At 54.8% G+C, this 16,633-nt stretch overlaps 2 protein-coding genes across 2 annotated transcripts in view; both read right to left on the reverse strand.

Moving 5' to 3' along the window:
- Positions 1-5,814: 5,814 nt before the first annotated feature.
- On the reverse strand, positions 5,815-15,377 carry AGPAT6 (1-acylglycerol-3-phosphate O-acyltransferase 6). Its single transcript, XM_010562724.1, has 12 exons — positions 13,164-15,377; positions 10,303-10,372; positions 9,668-9,965; positions 9,411-9,485; positions 8,880-8,969; positions 8,668-8,761; positions 8,056-8,171; positions 7,772-7,827; positions 7,353-7,438; positions 6,987-7,115; positions 6,826-6,905; positions 5,815-6,197 (listed from the first exon to the last, which is right to left on the reverse strand). Exons 1-12 carry the CDS (start codon positions 13,326-13,328, stop codon positions 6,089-6,091), a joined length of 1,368 nt encoding a protein of 455 aa, XP_010561026.1. The 5' UTR covers positions 13,329-15,377; the 3' UTR covers positions 5,815-6,088.
- LOC104828956 (protein phosphatase 1 regulatory subunit 3C-B-like) overlaps positions 13,975-16,633 on the reverse strand; it is a 5,164-nt gene continuing 2,505 nt past the window's right edge. Inside the window, exons 2-3 of the mRNA XM_010562965.1 lie at positions 15,955-16,628; positions 13,975-14,060 (exon numbers count right to left, since the gene is read on the reverse strand). Coding sequence (XP_010561267.1) covers positions 14,045-14,060; positions 15,955-16,628 — 690 coding nt within the window. The 3' untranslated portion in view covers positions 13,975-14,044. The remainder of the gene's footprint in view (positions 14,061-15,954; positions 16,629-16,633) is intronic.

Here is a 16,633-nt window from a genome sequence, read left to right on the forward strand (position 1 = left end):
GCACCGGCACAGCCCACCCCTCTGGGTCTTGGGGTGCCCGGCCCGGCTGCCTGCTTCCTCCCAGGGGGGTGACACCCCCCCCCGCCCCAGCAGATGCCCGGCTGTGAGGCCGGGGCGGCTGCTGCCCCCCTCGGGGTGGCTCCTGGCCAGGGATCACGGCTTGCGGGGCTGGGAGCAGCATGCGTGGGCAGCGTCAGGCACGGCCGTGCTGTCGGCATTGATGAAATAAAGGTCCCGGCCCCAGCCAAGTCCCAGCGCTTGCTTCGTGGGCGTGCGGTCCAGGGTGCCCTCATGAGGCTGGGCCGGAGAAGGGGCTGGGATAGCACGTATGGGGCAGGGTCTGTGTGCCAGGCAGGGGAAGGGGCTGTGGCCGTGGTGCTGTGTGTGGGGCAAGAAGAGCCCACGGGAGCGATGCAGCCTTGGGGACATTTCCCAGGGTTTTCCCCAGTTTGGGCGTGTACCGGCAGCAAGAGGTGCTGGTTCAAAAGTCACTTGTTGGGGCCTCTTGTTGGAACCTCTTAGCAGCAAATAAATATCATTTATCTTAACGGTGTGAGTGAGAGCCCATTCACCTGTCAGGGCTGCAGGATTGATGTGGCGTCAATAGCCCCGGTGTGTTTGCCTGCCAGCCTGGTAGGTCCCTCCGCCCCGTGCAGCAGAAGCTGCGTGTACACACGCGTGTGTGCACGTGGGTCTGCACGACCCCTGCTCTGGCTCCCCATGGCTCAGCCCTTGCACGCCGATGGTGGGTGCCGCATCGGACCATCTCTCCCCAGCCGCTCGGGATGCCAAAGGGACTCCTGCTGGCACGGGCACACTGCTGGGGGCCTGGCAAGCTCGGCAGTTGTTCAGCTGAGAGGCAGCTAAGTGCCAGTCAGGTGTGAGCAAACAGCCTGGCTGTTCTTGGGAAGGAAATCGATAGGAGATAAGGTGCTGCCGGCCCATCATATAGTGATTAGGAGCGTGGCACAGGCACCGAGAAGGTGCTGGCGGCTGCAGCCCAAGCTGCCCTCCCCTGAAGCCACAGGCAGCATCAGGACAGGCTGGTGGCCGAGTCCATCCCCGGGGACGGCCAAAGCCCCCAAAACACTGGGGCTTTGCAGCAGCCCCAAGCACCAGCCTTGCGGTGTGGAGCCGTGGTGTGGGGCTGCAGACTGCCACCGTGCCACCCATCTGCCTGGGCCCCCAAAGCCCACATTTGGCTTCAAGTCCTCTCCAATCCGTCACTTTTCACCATGTGCTGGGCTGGGGGAACTTTGCAAGGAGCCCTGACCGCTCGGCAGCACTTTCCCAGGGCTTGGGGAAGACTGATCTCCCCCCAAAGCTCCCTGTCCAGCCCTGCAGTAAGCGTGGGGCTCGTAACACTTCCCCCTCAGCCACGCAACCCCTCTGCTGCCTTGATGGGACAAATGCCAGTGGGTGGCAGAGCTGATGGACCCTTTGCAAGGACACGGGAGGCCAGGTCCCACGGGCAGCGCGGTGCACGGGGCTCGGTGGAGGCTGTGTGCCCCACGGGCCCCGGCCCCGTGGCAGGGCTGGGAGAGCCATGTCACCGTCCATGGGCAGAGCCAGCACTCGGCAGGAGCAGGCTCCGCACGGCGGGAGAAGTGAGGGGCTGCTGTTGGGATATTTTTTTGACATTTTCTAAGCTGCCCAGCGTGGCTGACAATTTTTAATGTACTAACTGCCTGGTCCAGTGAGCTGATTAATTGGTGCTGTGGAGATCAATACAAAACAGAAAATTAAAACAATTTTAAAGTGATTAAGTAGTTTAACACCTGTCTGATGCCACGTCAGGGCTGGGAGACAAATAAAGCGGGTGGCAAAGGGCCTGCTGCAGTCGGGGAGAGTGACAAATCGCAGCTGCAGCCTGGCTGCCCCGTGCATTCCCCGCAGCCGGATAGGTCCCCGGAGCAGTGGCCAGGGCCACCCTCCTCTCCTGCCCGCCGCTGCTGCCGCGGTCCCGCTTCCCACGCACACGGCTCCAGCCGCTTGCCGCTGCGGCTCGCCCGCGGAGAGGGGGCCCCAGCCGGCGCTTGGGGTCTCGACAGGGTGCACGGAGCCCGGTCGACGGCAAGCGGCGACGCTGCCCTCCCCAAACCTGCCTTGTGCCCAGTGGCAGGGGTCTGCCTGGCTTTGGGCAGCCCTGGGGCATGCGGGCAGGTCTCCCGGCGCGTTTCGACAGAGCTTGGGGCCAGCTGCTCCGGGGGCGTGTGGGTGCGAGCGCAGGCAGGGCGGCCTGGCAGGCAGATGGATAGCAGCTCCGCTTCAATTCTGCATCCCTTTTCTCCCAGACAAACCCCGTCGGATTTTCATAAATCAAAGCGCCACACTGTTTAATAAAAATTTATTGACTTACAAGTGATTATTTATCAAAAGGCCATTAATAGCGGCTCTGGGAATGATGTGCTACTGGGTGGTGCGTGGAGACTAATAGCAAATCAATGCCAGCATCCGGGCAGAATGCATATGAGGGCCCCTGGCCCCAGTGGGCTGCATGGCTGCTGCAGCCGGAGCCAGCAGCCCCTACCCCGTGGGCCGCCCAGTGCTCCCCCCGGTTATTTATCGCTTACAAATGAAATGATCGATACTTTTAATCTAGAGCTAAATTTATTAACTTTCTCATCGGAGGGAGACATATTGACTGGGGGCATGGGAAGGGGGAGCCGAGGAAAGATGGATGCGTGCCTCCTAACCTGTCCAGCCAGCTCCCTGCCTGCTGCGGAGCATCCCGGCAGCAGCAGGGCTGCTGAGGCTGGTCCCCAAGCACGGTGTGGTGGTTGGAGGTCCTGCAGGGCTGGGGAAGCGGGGAAGGCTCCTGCACAGCACCACGGCATCTCTGACAAGGGCTGGGGGAGCGAGCTGTGGGCAGAAGACTTGTTCTGGGCACCCACAGGCAGTTCTGAGCACCTGGGAATGTGGGGAGGTGCTGCTGCAGGCACCGGAGAATGTGAGGACTGCCCCGTGGAGACCACCACCCACACTTGCAGGGGCTGCGGAGGCATGTTTGCATGGTCCAAAGGTGATGCTGTGCTCCCCCCAGCCCCAAGACGACAGTTCTGGGTGCACAGCCCTGGAGGAGAGGAAGGGTGTGGGTGAGTGGTCGAGAGCATGCTGCTGGCTGGGGAAAGGCGAAGGAGAGCCTGGAGACCCTGCCCAGGCAGCGATGCCCACATCCCCAGCCAAGGGCTGTGTCCCTGGCTGCAGCTCAGCACCTGGGGAAGGGTCACCCACAGCACCCAGAGAGCGTGGAACTGCCTGGGCACCCCACGGCTCTCTAGGGCCCGGGCACATCCCCCAGAGATGGCCAGACCATGGCACAGTGCGGGGTGGGGTGGTCCTTAGTCCAAACGGTCCCCTGAGCAAGGCAAAAGCTTTGCAAGCCTTGGGGACAGAGCAGCAAAGCTCAGGCAGGCAAAGCTGGGGCTGGATCAGGCCATCACCCCTGCCAGAGGCTGCCATGGAGGTCAGCACTAGCTTTTTCGGCAAGCAGGTGACTCAAGAAGGAACTGGAGCAAATACAGTTAGTAAAATGTTATGATTACATGGTATAGGCAAGTACTACAGGGTAACACACACCTGCTTGGTAACTGAAGCTTAACCATGCTACAGGTTAACGCCCATAATGCATGTGCTATACCCAGCATTTCTTATACAACTAAAAGCTGATGGTCAAAAACTGCACAAATGTAACAACTGGCAGGGAGGTAAGGGTTGCACTTTTCTTTTCTTTCTTTTTTTTTTTTTAAGGTAGGAAAGCAAGAGCCCCATTGGTTAACAGACACGGATGGAGGATTGATGAACTGGTGTTAGGAGCTGTACCTAGTAAGTTGGGTAAAACAAGTAAACCAAAATGCTGGTGAATAGACCCTTAATGCCATTATAAACTCCTAATGAAGGAGGGGTCCTAGCCTGGGTGATGGAGATACCTTAGTAACAAGCAGTTGTTTTGTCTTCTATCAGTAGCACAGGAGCGTAAGCAATACACTTCAACCCTGTGGATGTTGTTAACTATCTCCTACTTGGCTTCAGCTGCTTTTGTTTTGTTATCATCTTCGGTGAAAGGAAAAGACACCAGGCTTTGCTTCTTTTTCTTCTCCCCAGCCCCCACCCCACCTAGATCAATCGCCACAGCTGAAGTTGGGCAGAAGAGAAGAATATGAAATTGGGGTAACAGTGAAAAGCATAGGGCCAATAAGGGTGTCTCCATCACCAAACAAGAACAGCCTGGCTTCTCCTGGTGAGGCTGGATGGTAATGGTGATCATGTCTAACAAATCACTGATAATTGAATGCAATGTTTGTGTAGGTAACGTGTCTCTGTGTGTATATTTATAAAGGATCGTATTTTGAGCACTACAAGAAGCAAAGGTAAATCAATTCAGTATAGAAATATTTCCCATAACTGTACCTTAATAGATCATATGCTATTAAGTGTAGCTTTACATCACTGTGAGTAAGGAAGACTGTCCCCTCTCAGGTATTGTACTGGAAACACTTTAGTTTATTTGTATGTAAGTTAAGTTGATGGTCCTGGGGTAAGTGGAAAATAGCACACGGTGGAAAATGGGGTTCCTCAACTACGAGGACAAGTTGTGCATATCCTGCTTGCACATTATGTGTGCACAGGTAGAGACGACCTAACTGACCCAAAAGAAGGGTTTTGAAGCCACTAACAATGCAAAGCAGGGAGGTCGCACAGAACTGAATAATGTAGGTGAGGATATGTGCATTATGTCTCCTGGGAAAGGTTAGGGGAGTTTCTGGACTCTCTGTTACTTTCTTTTCTGTGTCCCTCTTTCTTGATAGAACCATGTTTTACCTACATAAAAACAAGCAGGAAGTAAACTACTTTGAATCCATGTTGGTAGCTAGTGCAGGGAAATTCAAATCTAAGGACACTTACACAGAATAGCTGTCCTGACCTGGGGGTAGCAGATGCTGTCCCCCAACAAACACCACTCAGTGTACAAAGGAGGCACTTAAGTATTGCCTTCTCTAGCATTCCAGAAAATGCAAGCAAGCTTCTGCAAGTAGCAACAAAACAGCATTTGCTTATTAAGAGCAGGCAGAGGACCCAATGAAAAGTGCTAAAATTTGTAGGAACATAAGGATAATTGGAAAGTTCATGGGATGAATGCTCAAATGCAAGTTGTTTTACTGAATAATATACTTGCAGAGCTGAAAGGGAAAGGGGTACCACCTCTAGCACAAGATTTCACTTTCCTTGCAACAAGCTGAGATTATGTATGTGCGTGTTGGTGCACAACAAGATCAGATCCCATCATTTCCCTCACTAGACATTTGAAAGGGGATCTCCTGCCCCGGCCACGGAGTCTCAGATTCTCCCACCCGCACTGGGCTCCCACCATAGCACATAGCAATTCCTCAAGAGCCCCGGCTGCCACACGAGTAACAACTGCCTGGCAACTTGCAGTTCCAGGGGATAGCGGGAGGCTTCCAAGGAGGATGATCCTCACCGCTTGAGGAACCCCAGCAAAGAGACTGTTACTCAGATGCTGGAGGAGCAATGGTCTGGGTCAGGCTATGGCAGGAGGGTGGCAAAAGGAAAAGGAAAGGTTTCTCCTTCCAGAGGCAAAGCTGGAAATGGCCCGAGAGACCACATACTGCTCCTAAGGGGTTTGTGCTGCAGACGTGAGAGGCACAGGCTCATGAAGACTCCCTTGGTTGTCAAGGCAGCTAATTTCAGTGCAGCTCACCAGTTTCTGTGCCGTGGGAGACTTGTGACTGACACACATGCACATCAACACACCAGTCTTCCCCCTGGGCCTGTAAACACCATATGGAAGCATATGACACCATAAGTGTTTCATTTAATATTGCCCCTGCAAGGGGCTTCACTGTAACAGTAATAAGAAGGCATCTTTGCCAAGAACTGCCCAGGGCCTAAAGACTCTAGGCAGTAATAGTGCCTCTGGGAAGGAATAGCCAGAGGATGAAGGAGCAAGTCCAAGCAGCTCTGGAGTAGCCAAAGTCCAAAGATTCGGAGCTGCTTCAGGCAAGACTTGGCTCATGCTGGAGGCAGAAGGCTCTGGCCAGGCCCAGTAACAGTGCTGGAGGCAGAGGGCTCAGGAGCGACTCCGGTCTTCATGGTTGCCTACAATCATTTTGCTGTAGAGTTTCTGTTGCTCCTCCTTGAATGTGTCTTTCACCTTCTCCCTCTTCAGTCCTCCATCCCTGGGGAGAGAATTGTACCATCAGAGTGGCTGCAGGTGTGCACTGTCTGAAACTTCAGTTGGGGCTGCTCAGAGCAGGTCAGAGCTCCCGCAACAGTTGGACAGCTACACTTGCACCTTACATTGCCAGGGTACACACACTGCAGACCAACCCTCCCCAACGGGAGTTACTTTCACACCTTGCTCTGCCAGGGGCTGCACCCATGGCCCCACACTGTGCTCAACACAGCAGCTCTGTCAGAAGCATGAGCTGCTCCGACACCACTACAGTAGACTGCCTCCAGAGTCCCTCTGCCTCCCAGGCTCTGAAGATCTCAGTGCCTCAAAAAGGAAGTTCCTAAGCTCAACCCGCTTTGCTGAGCAGCATAAAGTCAGAGCCAGGGCATCCCAGTGCAAGCTGGAATCACAGAATGAAGCCCTGGTGCCCAACGCACACAGCAGAAGCAAAGACTTTGGTCCCTGCTACCGAAGAGCAGTTTTGGAGGTCACAGGCAAAGAATTATCTCCATTTCTCCATAGGCTACTATGCCCAATGCGAGACACAAACTTAGCTCTACAGCCCACGAGCACCCAGGACCCAGGATCAAGGAACCCTGGCACCAGGAAGAGAAAGGCCTGCCTGGACTCACCAGAGCAGATCCACGAGGCCCCCCTGCCTGGCAATGGCTGACTTCACACGATTGGCAAACTGGACAGCGTCCTCTTCGGGCTGTGGCAAAATAACACTGTTCAGCAGGAGCAAAGGGCCAAACAGGTAGCAGATTAGATAGGCCACGTTCACCTTACTTACCTGCCTGGTCATTGGGGGCAAGTACCAGACACTGCAGACAATGGCCCAGCTGGTCATCATCCTAAGGAGGTAGGTTACCATGCCATACTTGCTGCTGTTCCAAAAGGCATCTCCAAACTGTGGGTCATACTAGAGAGGCAGAAGAGCTCATGAAATTCAGGCGGTGGTTGCACCCTCCCTGAAGCTCCAAATTCCACCCCAACTGCAGCTATAGGCCAGCCCTCCCAGAGCACTACGCGGAGTGACCTCAGCTTCCCCAGGCCCTCAGACCAGGCTGTTGACCCAGCAGTGCCAAGACTGGGCTGCCAAGACTAAGCTCGCACACAGAGGGCTACTTGTGCTCTAAGAATGTTTGCCTTCTCATACCTTGATGGCTACAGGGTAAACTGTGGCTCCAATTTCAAAGCTCCCCTTTTTGAACATCATCACAGATGTGTTGTTGATGCAGGTTCCTGTAAGAGGCAAGCACAATCTTCTCAGCTTCCCTTTGCAAGTCAGTTCAGAAGTCTAAGCTATATACCTAAGGGCTAGGCCACAGGCACCCAGCAACTGCCCCCTAACGCTCCAAACCCTGTTCTCTGTGTGCATAGGATGTGTCACCAGGACATCATATATCTGACTTCCACATTCTGGGTTCAGCCAGCTCTGAAGATGCAAAGTCCCCTTTGCCTCAGTGAAGGGTCTCAAGGCCCTTGGCTGTGTAAGAAGGGAAGGAACAGAGATGTGGTGCTGTCCCAATGTGCCCTCTCCACCAGGTGCTTGTCTGGCCTTGCTCCACGACTCACCTTCCGGAAAGATAAGAATAGGCAGTTTGCTCTTGTCCTGGACGTGCTCTGTGAGCCTAAACAGAAGAGTGTCACCCATTAGCACAGGGCACAGAAGTTATCACTAGCAATCCCCACAGCATACAGTGCTTATCCTGCAGTCACTGGGGACTGTCTGGGTGCCAGCAACAGTGACGCAGTCTCCCAGCACCCGTGAGGCAAGGCAGTGTCCTCGCCCAAGGGAAGTGGGCAGCCTCCCCCTTCCCAGCCTCCAGACCTCCCGTTGCAGCTAGCAACTGTCACACCTTTTGGCGACGAGGTGACGATCTTTGACCTCAGAGCGTTCAAACCAGACGTGGGGGCAAGCTTTCACCATGGCTCTCTGTATCACACCCATAAGCCCTCCGTGGATCTGACCCACCTGAACAGGGCAAGAAGACACAAGTTACAAGACCTGGGGACACATGAAGGCCAAGGCAGCTCCTAGCTTCACAACCAAGTTGAGGTTTGTCTTTCTAGCCCTGCCCTGGAAAGGCTGAGAGGAAAAGCCCCAGGCTCTGACTGGAGGGACAGATGTAGCAAGCCCCAAGCGCTTTCCACATTGCAGGAGATGCAGCTGGGGAAGTGCTTTGCTATTCCATGGATAGCAAAGCCCAGAGCTCTACTTGCAAAGCAGTGCTCAGAGACCCCCGGTGCTCTGAGTCCCAGGCCAAGCTCGCTGGAAAGCCATGCACAACAGGGCATCTGTGCACAGGGTCTGAGAGTGCCCTGCGATGTCATGCAGGGAAAAGTAGTTCTGCATGCTCAAAAGCCTCTTGCTGCCTAATCCTTGTCACATGCAATAGGCTTGCTGCTGCTCCCACCACACATGCGGCCAAGACCGGCAGGCAGAGCTGGGGCTGGGGTGCAGACCTTACCATCGCGTAGTAGCCATCACTGGCCAGGATGATCACATCAATGGGAGATGTGTGATTGGCCACGCAGATGCCTCCATTTCGGGGTCTGTTTTCTCTGAATGCAAAACAAAGGTACAGATGAGGACAGAGGAATGAAGCGTGAGGCCTGCAAGAGGCACGGCATGGAGCAGCTAGTGGGAAGGGACACCCTGCAGCAGACAGTGCCTCCTTACCTGTCATGGTAGGTGATGATGGCTGTGAGGGCACGCACACAGATCCGGTAACACATCAGGTGGACATGCTTGCTCAGGAACTCCTTACACCTGCAGCCCAGGACAGAAACCATCACCTCCCAGTTCTACAGTCTCCCCTGTAATGACGCCACTCAGCCCAGCTGCCCCAGCCATGAGATCCAACCGAAACTTCACATCTCTCCCACAGAAATGCATCTCGTCCTGGGTTTTGCCATCAGCTTACGACCACTGATTCTTAACTCATGAGACCCAAATATGGCCTTTGCTCTTTTCTGTTGCTATTCCTTTCAGAGCCCAGGGCTGAGCGCTCTTCCACAGGCTTAGTGCTCACATTTAGGCTCTTTGTTTACAATTACAGGGTGTCTGTTCCTGAGAGGCTACAGATGCCAGGACCACCTGCCTTGTCTGCAGCAGGCAGAACAGATAGGCCTTGCAGGAAAACTTCAGGATTATCAGGTCTCAAACTGCACAGGGGCCTCCCATCCCCTCTTCCCTTAAAGACAAACTCACCTTCCATTTGGCAAATATCCCACCACTGTAGTACCAGTCACCAACAAGCTGATGCCAGTAAACGCCAGGGCTATCCTGCAGAAAGAGGGAAGCTACACGCTAGCAAAACCAGGCCACAGGCCCTACTCATCAAGTAGCCCGTCTCTCCTGATCATGTTGAACAGGGTCCATGGGGCTTGGAGACCAGTTGCACCTGCTGCAGTGGGAACAGGCCATCAGCACCATCTCAGCAGGCAGATTCCCATAGCAGCACTCACCTGAGGGGCAGAAGAAAGCAGTAGCGGATGAGCACACCCAGTCCCCAGAGTACAGTGAGGCGCAGGCTGATATACTGGAAGTTGTAGTTGGTCCTGCTGAGCAGATTCCAGGACTCCAGCTCTTCAGCTGAGAACCTCTTGGTCACTTCATCATCCATGATGGTCTCGATGCCTTTGCGGCAGAAATAGAAGACATCCGAGAGCTCAAACTCAGGGGTGTCCAGGGCTTTGCCACTGCCACTCCGGCGGATCTCCTTGATCTCCTCTTCCAGTGACGTTGGCTCCTTTGCAATGATACCTGCAACACACCACAGGCAGCTCTGAGCAAAGTGCGACTTGCCCGCTCAAAGACAGCTGAGAGCCAGGGCCCTTACTTGCCTGCCCTCCACAGGACCCCCCTCCTTTCTCCAGTCCAGATGGGCATAAACCAGTCCTCCCAACTATCTAGAAATGAAGCACTCCCTGGGTGCTTCCTTCCCCTTCCTCAGGAAAGGGACCTCTCCATAGGTCCCCCCAATCCACCTACATGGAAAAGGCTTCCCAGCATACCTGAGCTGCTCAGAGACACCACATTTACCCCATCTCCCAAAAAGAATTTTGAACTTCATATGTACCCATGCAGGGCAGGATCTCACCATTGACATAGGGCTTGTATAATGGATGGTTCTTCTCCTTGGCACCACGCTCTATTCTCAGTGTTGCCCACTGCAAGAGACACACATGACAAGCAAGAGTCACAAGGCCTGTAGGCAGCTCCGCGTCATACACTACCCTTGTTTTACAGTTGACTTCCAGGGAACCCATGGTTAAGGGGAGAAGATGGGGCTAAAGCAGGAGGCTACCATACAGAACTGAGTGAGTGAACACAACTGAACTGAGGCAGAAGCAGAGACTCGCCTGGGAGGAACATTTTTACAGCAGAGATCTGCCTGCAGTGGGACAAGAAGACTGATGGGGAGGTGACTAGCACAGGCACAGGACAGCCACGACGTGCACAAGTTTGTGTGCCATTCTGCACAGCAGAGACCCAGCAGGAAGCAGGGAGTGCCAGAGGGAAGAAGAGTGCTCAGTGGTGAGATGGCACAGCAAGATTTTCTGCAGACTCCTTGTCCTGTAGGCTCTGCTGCACCTGGCATGCGGTTGCTACTGCACAGCTTCTGGGTGGACCATGCATCCTGCTGGGGTGGTCCGCATCACAACGCAAGAAGCTGATCATGGGACCGGTGCTATTTTTCAACCCTCATTTCTTCCAAGCTCAAAGCAGAGACTGTGTTTTCAGGCTGCTGCTAAAAACATCAGGCTGATGACGGGATGGGACCTCTCCCTCCCCGATTCAGCCAACAGCTGCTGCTGCTTCTCAGCTCACCAGTCAGTCCAAAACAGCAGCAGCAAGCACCCTCAGACAGCACTCTCCCACACCCAGACTACCTGTTATCCACAGAAATCTCTCTCAGCTAATTCTCAAGGGCAACAGCAAAAACTGCAGGCTGGATTTCTGGCCAGTCTTCCTGTCTGCCCTCCAAGTAACTCTCTCAGCCTCAGCTCTTCTGCACTATACAGGTCTGGGAGAACAAGCTTCTAAAGGTGCAACATGCTTATTGCTCCAGGCTACCTGCTCCATCAGGGATCTGTGAAGAAGCGGAAGCCGCTGGGAACTCCTGGCATCCCATTCTCAGCCCATGCCAGCATCAGATCAGGAGGCAGCGATGTGGGAACACTAATTGCATATAGAGTGTCCGGCTCATCTAGCAGCCTCCTCTGCCAGCAGAAGGAACTGCAGGATTGCAGAAGATTGTCTAGACACTGCCATCCCAGGAGAAGTCAGAAGAGGAGCTCTGACCCAGCAGGAGCTGGGCAGCCCACAGAGAAGGCGTTCCTCGCAAGCCCAGCCCGTCTCTATCCTGACTGCAGTAGCAGAAAACCCAGACTCCCACCTGGGAAGCACCAGGCAGGTGTCCCTCACCACCAACGGAGATGTGCAGCCGCCATCCCAGGGCCCGCAGCTCTGGCTGTGTCCCACAAGCTGCCAGACTCGAGTGCTGCCCCTCCAGTTCACAACACTGGCCTCTAGAGCTGGGAAAATCTTTTGGGTAAGTAACGCTCCCCAAAAATACAATTCTGCATGATCAAACCTAGTGAGTGAATTTTCCACCAAATCTGTGAGCCGTTGTGCCAGAGTGCTCCTCTCCCCCACCACAAACATTCTTTGATAAAAGCTGAAATAGACTTCAAAGTCTTTTCAGAAAAAGTTTCAAGATTAAACACCAAAATAGGTGTTGATATTAAATGTTCCTGAACTGAAAAAAGAAAAAATGAAAACAAGGTGAAAAGTTCCATTTCTGATAAACCAAATTTATTTTTTTCTCCCAGTTCAGTCACTAAATTTGAAGTCAGGTCTTCAGACATCTGTGTTAATGAAGCACATCACAAAGCCCAGGGTCTTCCCATTCACACCTCAGGCTTTGGGGAGGACTCAGAGTTTAAAGAGCTGAACGTTGCAAGCTCCAGGGCTGCCTTCCCAAGCCAGCCAGTACAGAGATACTCCTGAGGAAGACCAGCCTTATTCAGACAGCAGTAGCTGTACCATAAATCCTTTAGCAGCTTGAACTGCACATTTTAGAGCCCAAAACCTCCCTATCAAGCAGCGGACACCCCTTTTCCTTTTGCTTATCTTCCAGGGTAAGGTGGCGTAGGCTGTATCTACTAGGAGTTTGGCAAAAATTCTGGTCTCACCAGGGGCTTGCTTCAAGGAGAGGCGTTGGCTGTGAGACAGCCCATAAAATTAGTCTGCCAAAGGCAAGCAAGGGAACAGCATGACCCCAAGCTGGAAAATTCCACTTGGCCTCTCTGTGCCAAGAGGGTCAGCAAGGGCTGCTGGTCGTCCTCAGAGGCTGCAGGTCCAGACATGGCTGCTGGGCTCAGCAGATAAGCAGGCGGCACTCTGGGACAGAGAGGTGTTGAGAGCTCTGGGTTCTGGCCACAGATTGCTCAGGGCTTGCAGTACAGGAAGTCCTGCCTTACCTCCTGCTTTTGCTTCATCCAAACATGTCCTGGAGAGGAGCAGGCTGCTGATTGCAGCCTTGTCGCTCCCCATCACACCCTACACCCCTTTTGGCTTCTTTCCACATTGAACTGTAACAGCACTCTGCCTTGCCTAGGACATTAACCCATCCAAGCACACGCCTCCTCTCAGCACATCTACAGATCCTATTGTACTATTGCATACTTATGGGCCACACTATCCTACTACTTTACTTGAAGACTTACTGGATTAATTACAGGGAAAAAACAGCCTAGGAACAGAGATCTAGTGAACTGCATTCAGCTGAGATGACCCAAACGGGTCACCTGGCACCCGCACACGTCACCAACAAACCAACCTTCCACCCCAGTCATCTGCAATGCTCTGCTGAGGGGCAAAAGCCTCTCTTCCTGGCATGACCACGCTTGACAAGATCCCTGTAAACACACAGAAAATTCTGAAAACATGACTTACCTGAAAAACCTTTAATAAAGTTTTCATGTAAACCTTGCGGATGCCAAAGGAGACTCCAAAAATTGCTGGCACAATGATGAAAACGAGAAGCAGAGTGAAGAGGACAGTTATGGAAATCCCCAAGAGATTAACAACCAGGCTGTCAAAGGGGAGCAGGAGGAACATGGTGAAGGGCCCAGGCAAGGCTGGTGCCCTGCAGCCAGACAGAAGGGCTGCCCGCAGTGATTAACCAGTCTTCCTGTTATTCAGCAACAGTCTCGCACATGCACCAAGTCCGCAGCCTGCTCACAGACCCCATTCCAAAGTTCACATCCTTTTTGGGCTCTGTGAGAGAGGGAACGCAACAGGATCAGGGAGAGCAGTTGGGAAAGCAAGCAAACAGTCTGCCAGGAGCCCAGGTGAATTCAGACAGCGCGGGCTGAGGAGCTCAAAGAAGACGGAACACGCACACAGGTTCCTCCGTGGGCGTGGAGTGGGCACTGCAGTGACACAACTGCGTGAACGGATATCCTCCCAAGGCGCCGCTAAGCAAGTCCTGCTGTGGGGCAGCTTGTGAAGAAGCTGGGAGCAGAATCCCCTTCTGGCTGCTGAGAGCATGCAGAGTCTCTTCACAGGGACAAGGTGGAGTCCATCCCTGAGCCTGCATTGGAGGAGATCGAGGGAGTTGGCACTTGCCGGAGCCTACCGTATGTGGAGCTATTATTGTTCCTTCCGTGAGGACACAGGCACTAGCACAGATCTTTGCATGACGCCTGGAACAAGTTTAATTCCGGAGGCCCCTGGCATCCATCCACGCTGAAGGGTCGTTACAGACACGAATGAAGCCTGTGTCCCTGGAAAGCTCTTCAAACAGCGAGTTGGCTTCTTGGCAGACGAGGCACTCACATGCCACCAGCACTAGTGGAGGAAAGAGAAACCGAAGTCAGGGAAGTCAGGCAGCTCGGAGAGACGTCAACTCAGAGGGTGGCAGGAGGCCAGGGACAGTGGGCTCTGAAACCTGGAAGGCTGAGGTCACATCACTCAGAGCAGCTCCTGAGACACAGCAGACTTGGACTGGCACTCCAGCTACCGCCTGGCACTGTCACAGACTTGGGAATCACCCCCTGCTGCCACTTGTCCTGTATTTTCATACCATCCACACCTCACATTGAGCAGACTCATCCAGAACCACGCCTAAGCACAGGACACTGCAATCAGGTCCCAAGTACCAGAAAGGAGCCAATGGAGTGACAGAAAACCCTTCCTCATGACAAAGATCTTATCGCCTCTCTCATTTCAGAGGCATCTGAGAGCACTGAGCTAGCCAGGTACCCAGATTCCTGGGAAGGCATCACTTCCTCTACTACTATACACACATCTCGCCTCCCTGTCGCACAGGGCAGCTTTACAAACAGTTCAGGACAGGAAGTTAGCCCAAGGGGCGAATTACTGCTGATGATTAGCCAAAGTGGAACTTGTTGGGGCACGGGGACCAGTCAAAGGTCAAACACCCGGCATTACAGCCCTTCCGGGGGAGGATGCCCTCCGCAGCACAGGTATGCGCAAGGCCAGCTGAGGCTAGTAAAAAGAGACCAGTCTGCTCGGGGGAGACTTCCCTCGAGATACCGCCTTCACCTGGCTACGGAGTATCAACCTGAGGATGGGATTTAACAGGTACCCAACAAGCACATAGGAGCAGAGAAGAGGGTCTGGGAAGATCCTGTTGGTCCCCTGTACAGCGTGTTCCAGCTGCTGGCTTAGCACTGCTACACCTGTAACGCCAAGAACACTTTTAGCGCTTCAAAGGAAGACGCATGCCTGCCTAAACCACGTCCTGGGAGAGGCAGCTCTACAGCCACGTGTGTAACTGCCCATTATGCCAGAGCCGTCACCCATCAGAACCAGGTCTCGTGCCGGCAAACTGGTCTGACCGGCCACCTGAGCTGGCAGCCCCTGCCCTAAGAGGGGCTCAGTTATTGCATTCCTTCACCGTGTCACCCGGCTGTGGCCCGTCAGGGCAGGCCACGCACCGGGCAGCACACGCGTGGCCGGCACCCACGTGCGATGACCGCCGGGCGAGCGTAGGCAGCCCTGCCTGCTGGCTACAACCTCCGGGGCTCACGCCAGGACGACGCTGCCGACGCCCCAGGGCCGAAGAAACCGAAGCCGCGGCCCCGGCGGGCACAGCGATCGCATCCCCCTCCGGCTGCCTCTTGGGCCGCAGCTTCGCGTTGCCGCCCGGCGGCGGCGGCAAAGCCAAGACTCGCGAAGCGCCGTCACTTTATTAACTCCCCGTTACAGCAACAACGACCGGAGGCGGCCCCGCCCGGTGGCCTGCGCGCTCGGTCACCCCCGCGGCGAGCCCTCCTCGGGACCGCCCCCAGGGCAGCAGGCCCCGCTGGCGGCTGCTGCCGCAGCCCGGGAGCGGCAGCTCTGCCGAGACCCCACCAAGGCACTTGGGCAGCACCGGGACCCCCGCGGCTCACAGGGCTGGCTCCCACCCGAAGCGGCCGACGGACACGGCAGCGGGCCGCAGCCGTCCCTTCATCACTCCCCTACTCTCGCAATAGCGTTGCCTCGAGAACCTACGGGCAGGAGTTATGCCAAGCAGAGGCTTCCAGCCTGTACGGCAGGAGCCAGCAGCGAAGAAGCTTCCGTGGAGAGCGGCAGCTGCTTGTACAGCAGCAGGCCAGACACACGGAGGAGCTAACGAAACCGTGAACAGCATCTTCTGCGGCTGACCCCTCCCCAAAGACCCTTGTACCGTAGTCGGGACATGGGACCTACACCTCCCCGCACACTGCCTTCCTACCAATAAGGAGCCTGGGTCTCTGAGCGCCGCCAGGTCTGCAGGTGAGAAAGGACCAGGGCGGCAGCCCGAGAGGTGCCAAGATGCTCCCAGGCCCCAGTGGCACCCTTCACGGCATGGGAGGGAGGGCGGATCATGCCCACATGGCAAATCTTGTAGTTTCTCCCGTGGTTGTTGTCCCAGTGGGTCTTCTGTCCGCACTGGAAGGAGATGCAGAACTCTGTGGGCCTGCGGGAGACGGATGGCTTGGGCAGGGCAAGCTCAAAAGAGAAGATGTCTGTGTCGGCCGAGCCGTACGTGCTATGCATGTACTGGCAGGAGATGTCCCGGAAGCTCTTCCAGCCATCGAAGCTGATGCGGACCATCACTTTCTTCTCGTACTCAATGTTTCTGACCTTCACTGTCCCTGACAGGGCACGGTCCTGGATCAGGCAGTTCTCCAGGCAGACAAGGTTGCTGTGTAGGCGGCTGCGGAAAGTCACGTAGTCCGCAGAGGGCTGTGGGAAGTCCAGCACATACCTGCACGCTTCTGGGCGTGAGTCCCACAGCCTAGGTCGGAAGCAGGCGAGGTCAGACAGGGCATGCTGCAAGTCACAGAGGTCCTCCTCAATCTTTGAGAAGAAGCGGACGGCCGTCAGCGAGAGCCCCTTCGTGTCGGCAAACACGACTCTCTTCTTCTTCA

Source organism: Haliaeetus leucocephalus, unplaced genomic scaffold, assembly GCF_000737465.1.
Source record: "Haliaeetus leucocephalus isolate CR32 unplaced genomic scaffold, Haliaeetus_leucocephalus-4.0 Scaffold162, whole genome shotgun sequence".
In the NCBI taxonomy this organism is placed as follows: Eukaryota; Metazoa; Chordata; class Aves; order Accipitriformes; family Accipitridae; genus Haliaeetus; species Haliaeetus leucocephalus.

Coding starts and splice junctions, on each gene's coding strand:
- AGPAT6 (XM_010562724.1), bottom strand. CDS start 13,328: ATGTTCCTCCTGCTCCCCTTTGACAGCCTGGTTGTTAATCTCTTGGGG. Junction 9,966..10,302: donor ATACAAGCCCTATGTCAATG/GTGAGATCCTGC, acceptor GGTGTGTTGCAG/GTATCATTGCAAAGGAGCCA. Junction 7,439..7,771: donor TATTCTTATCTTTCCGGAAG/GTGAGTCGTGGA, acceptor TGCCTCTTACAG/GAACCTGCATCAACAACACA.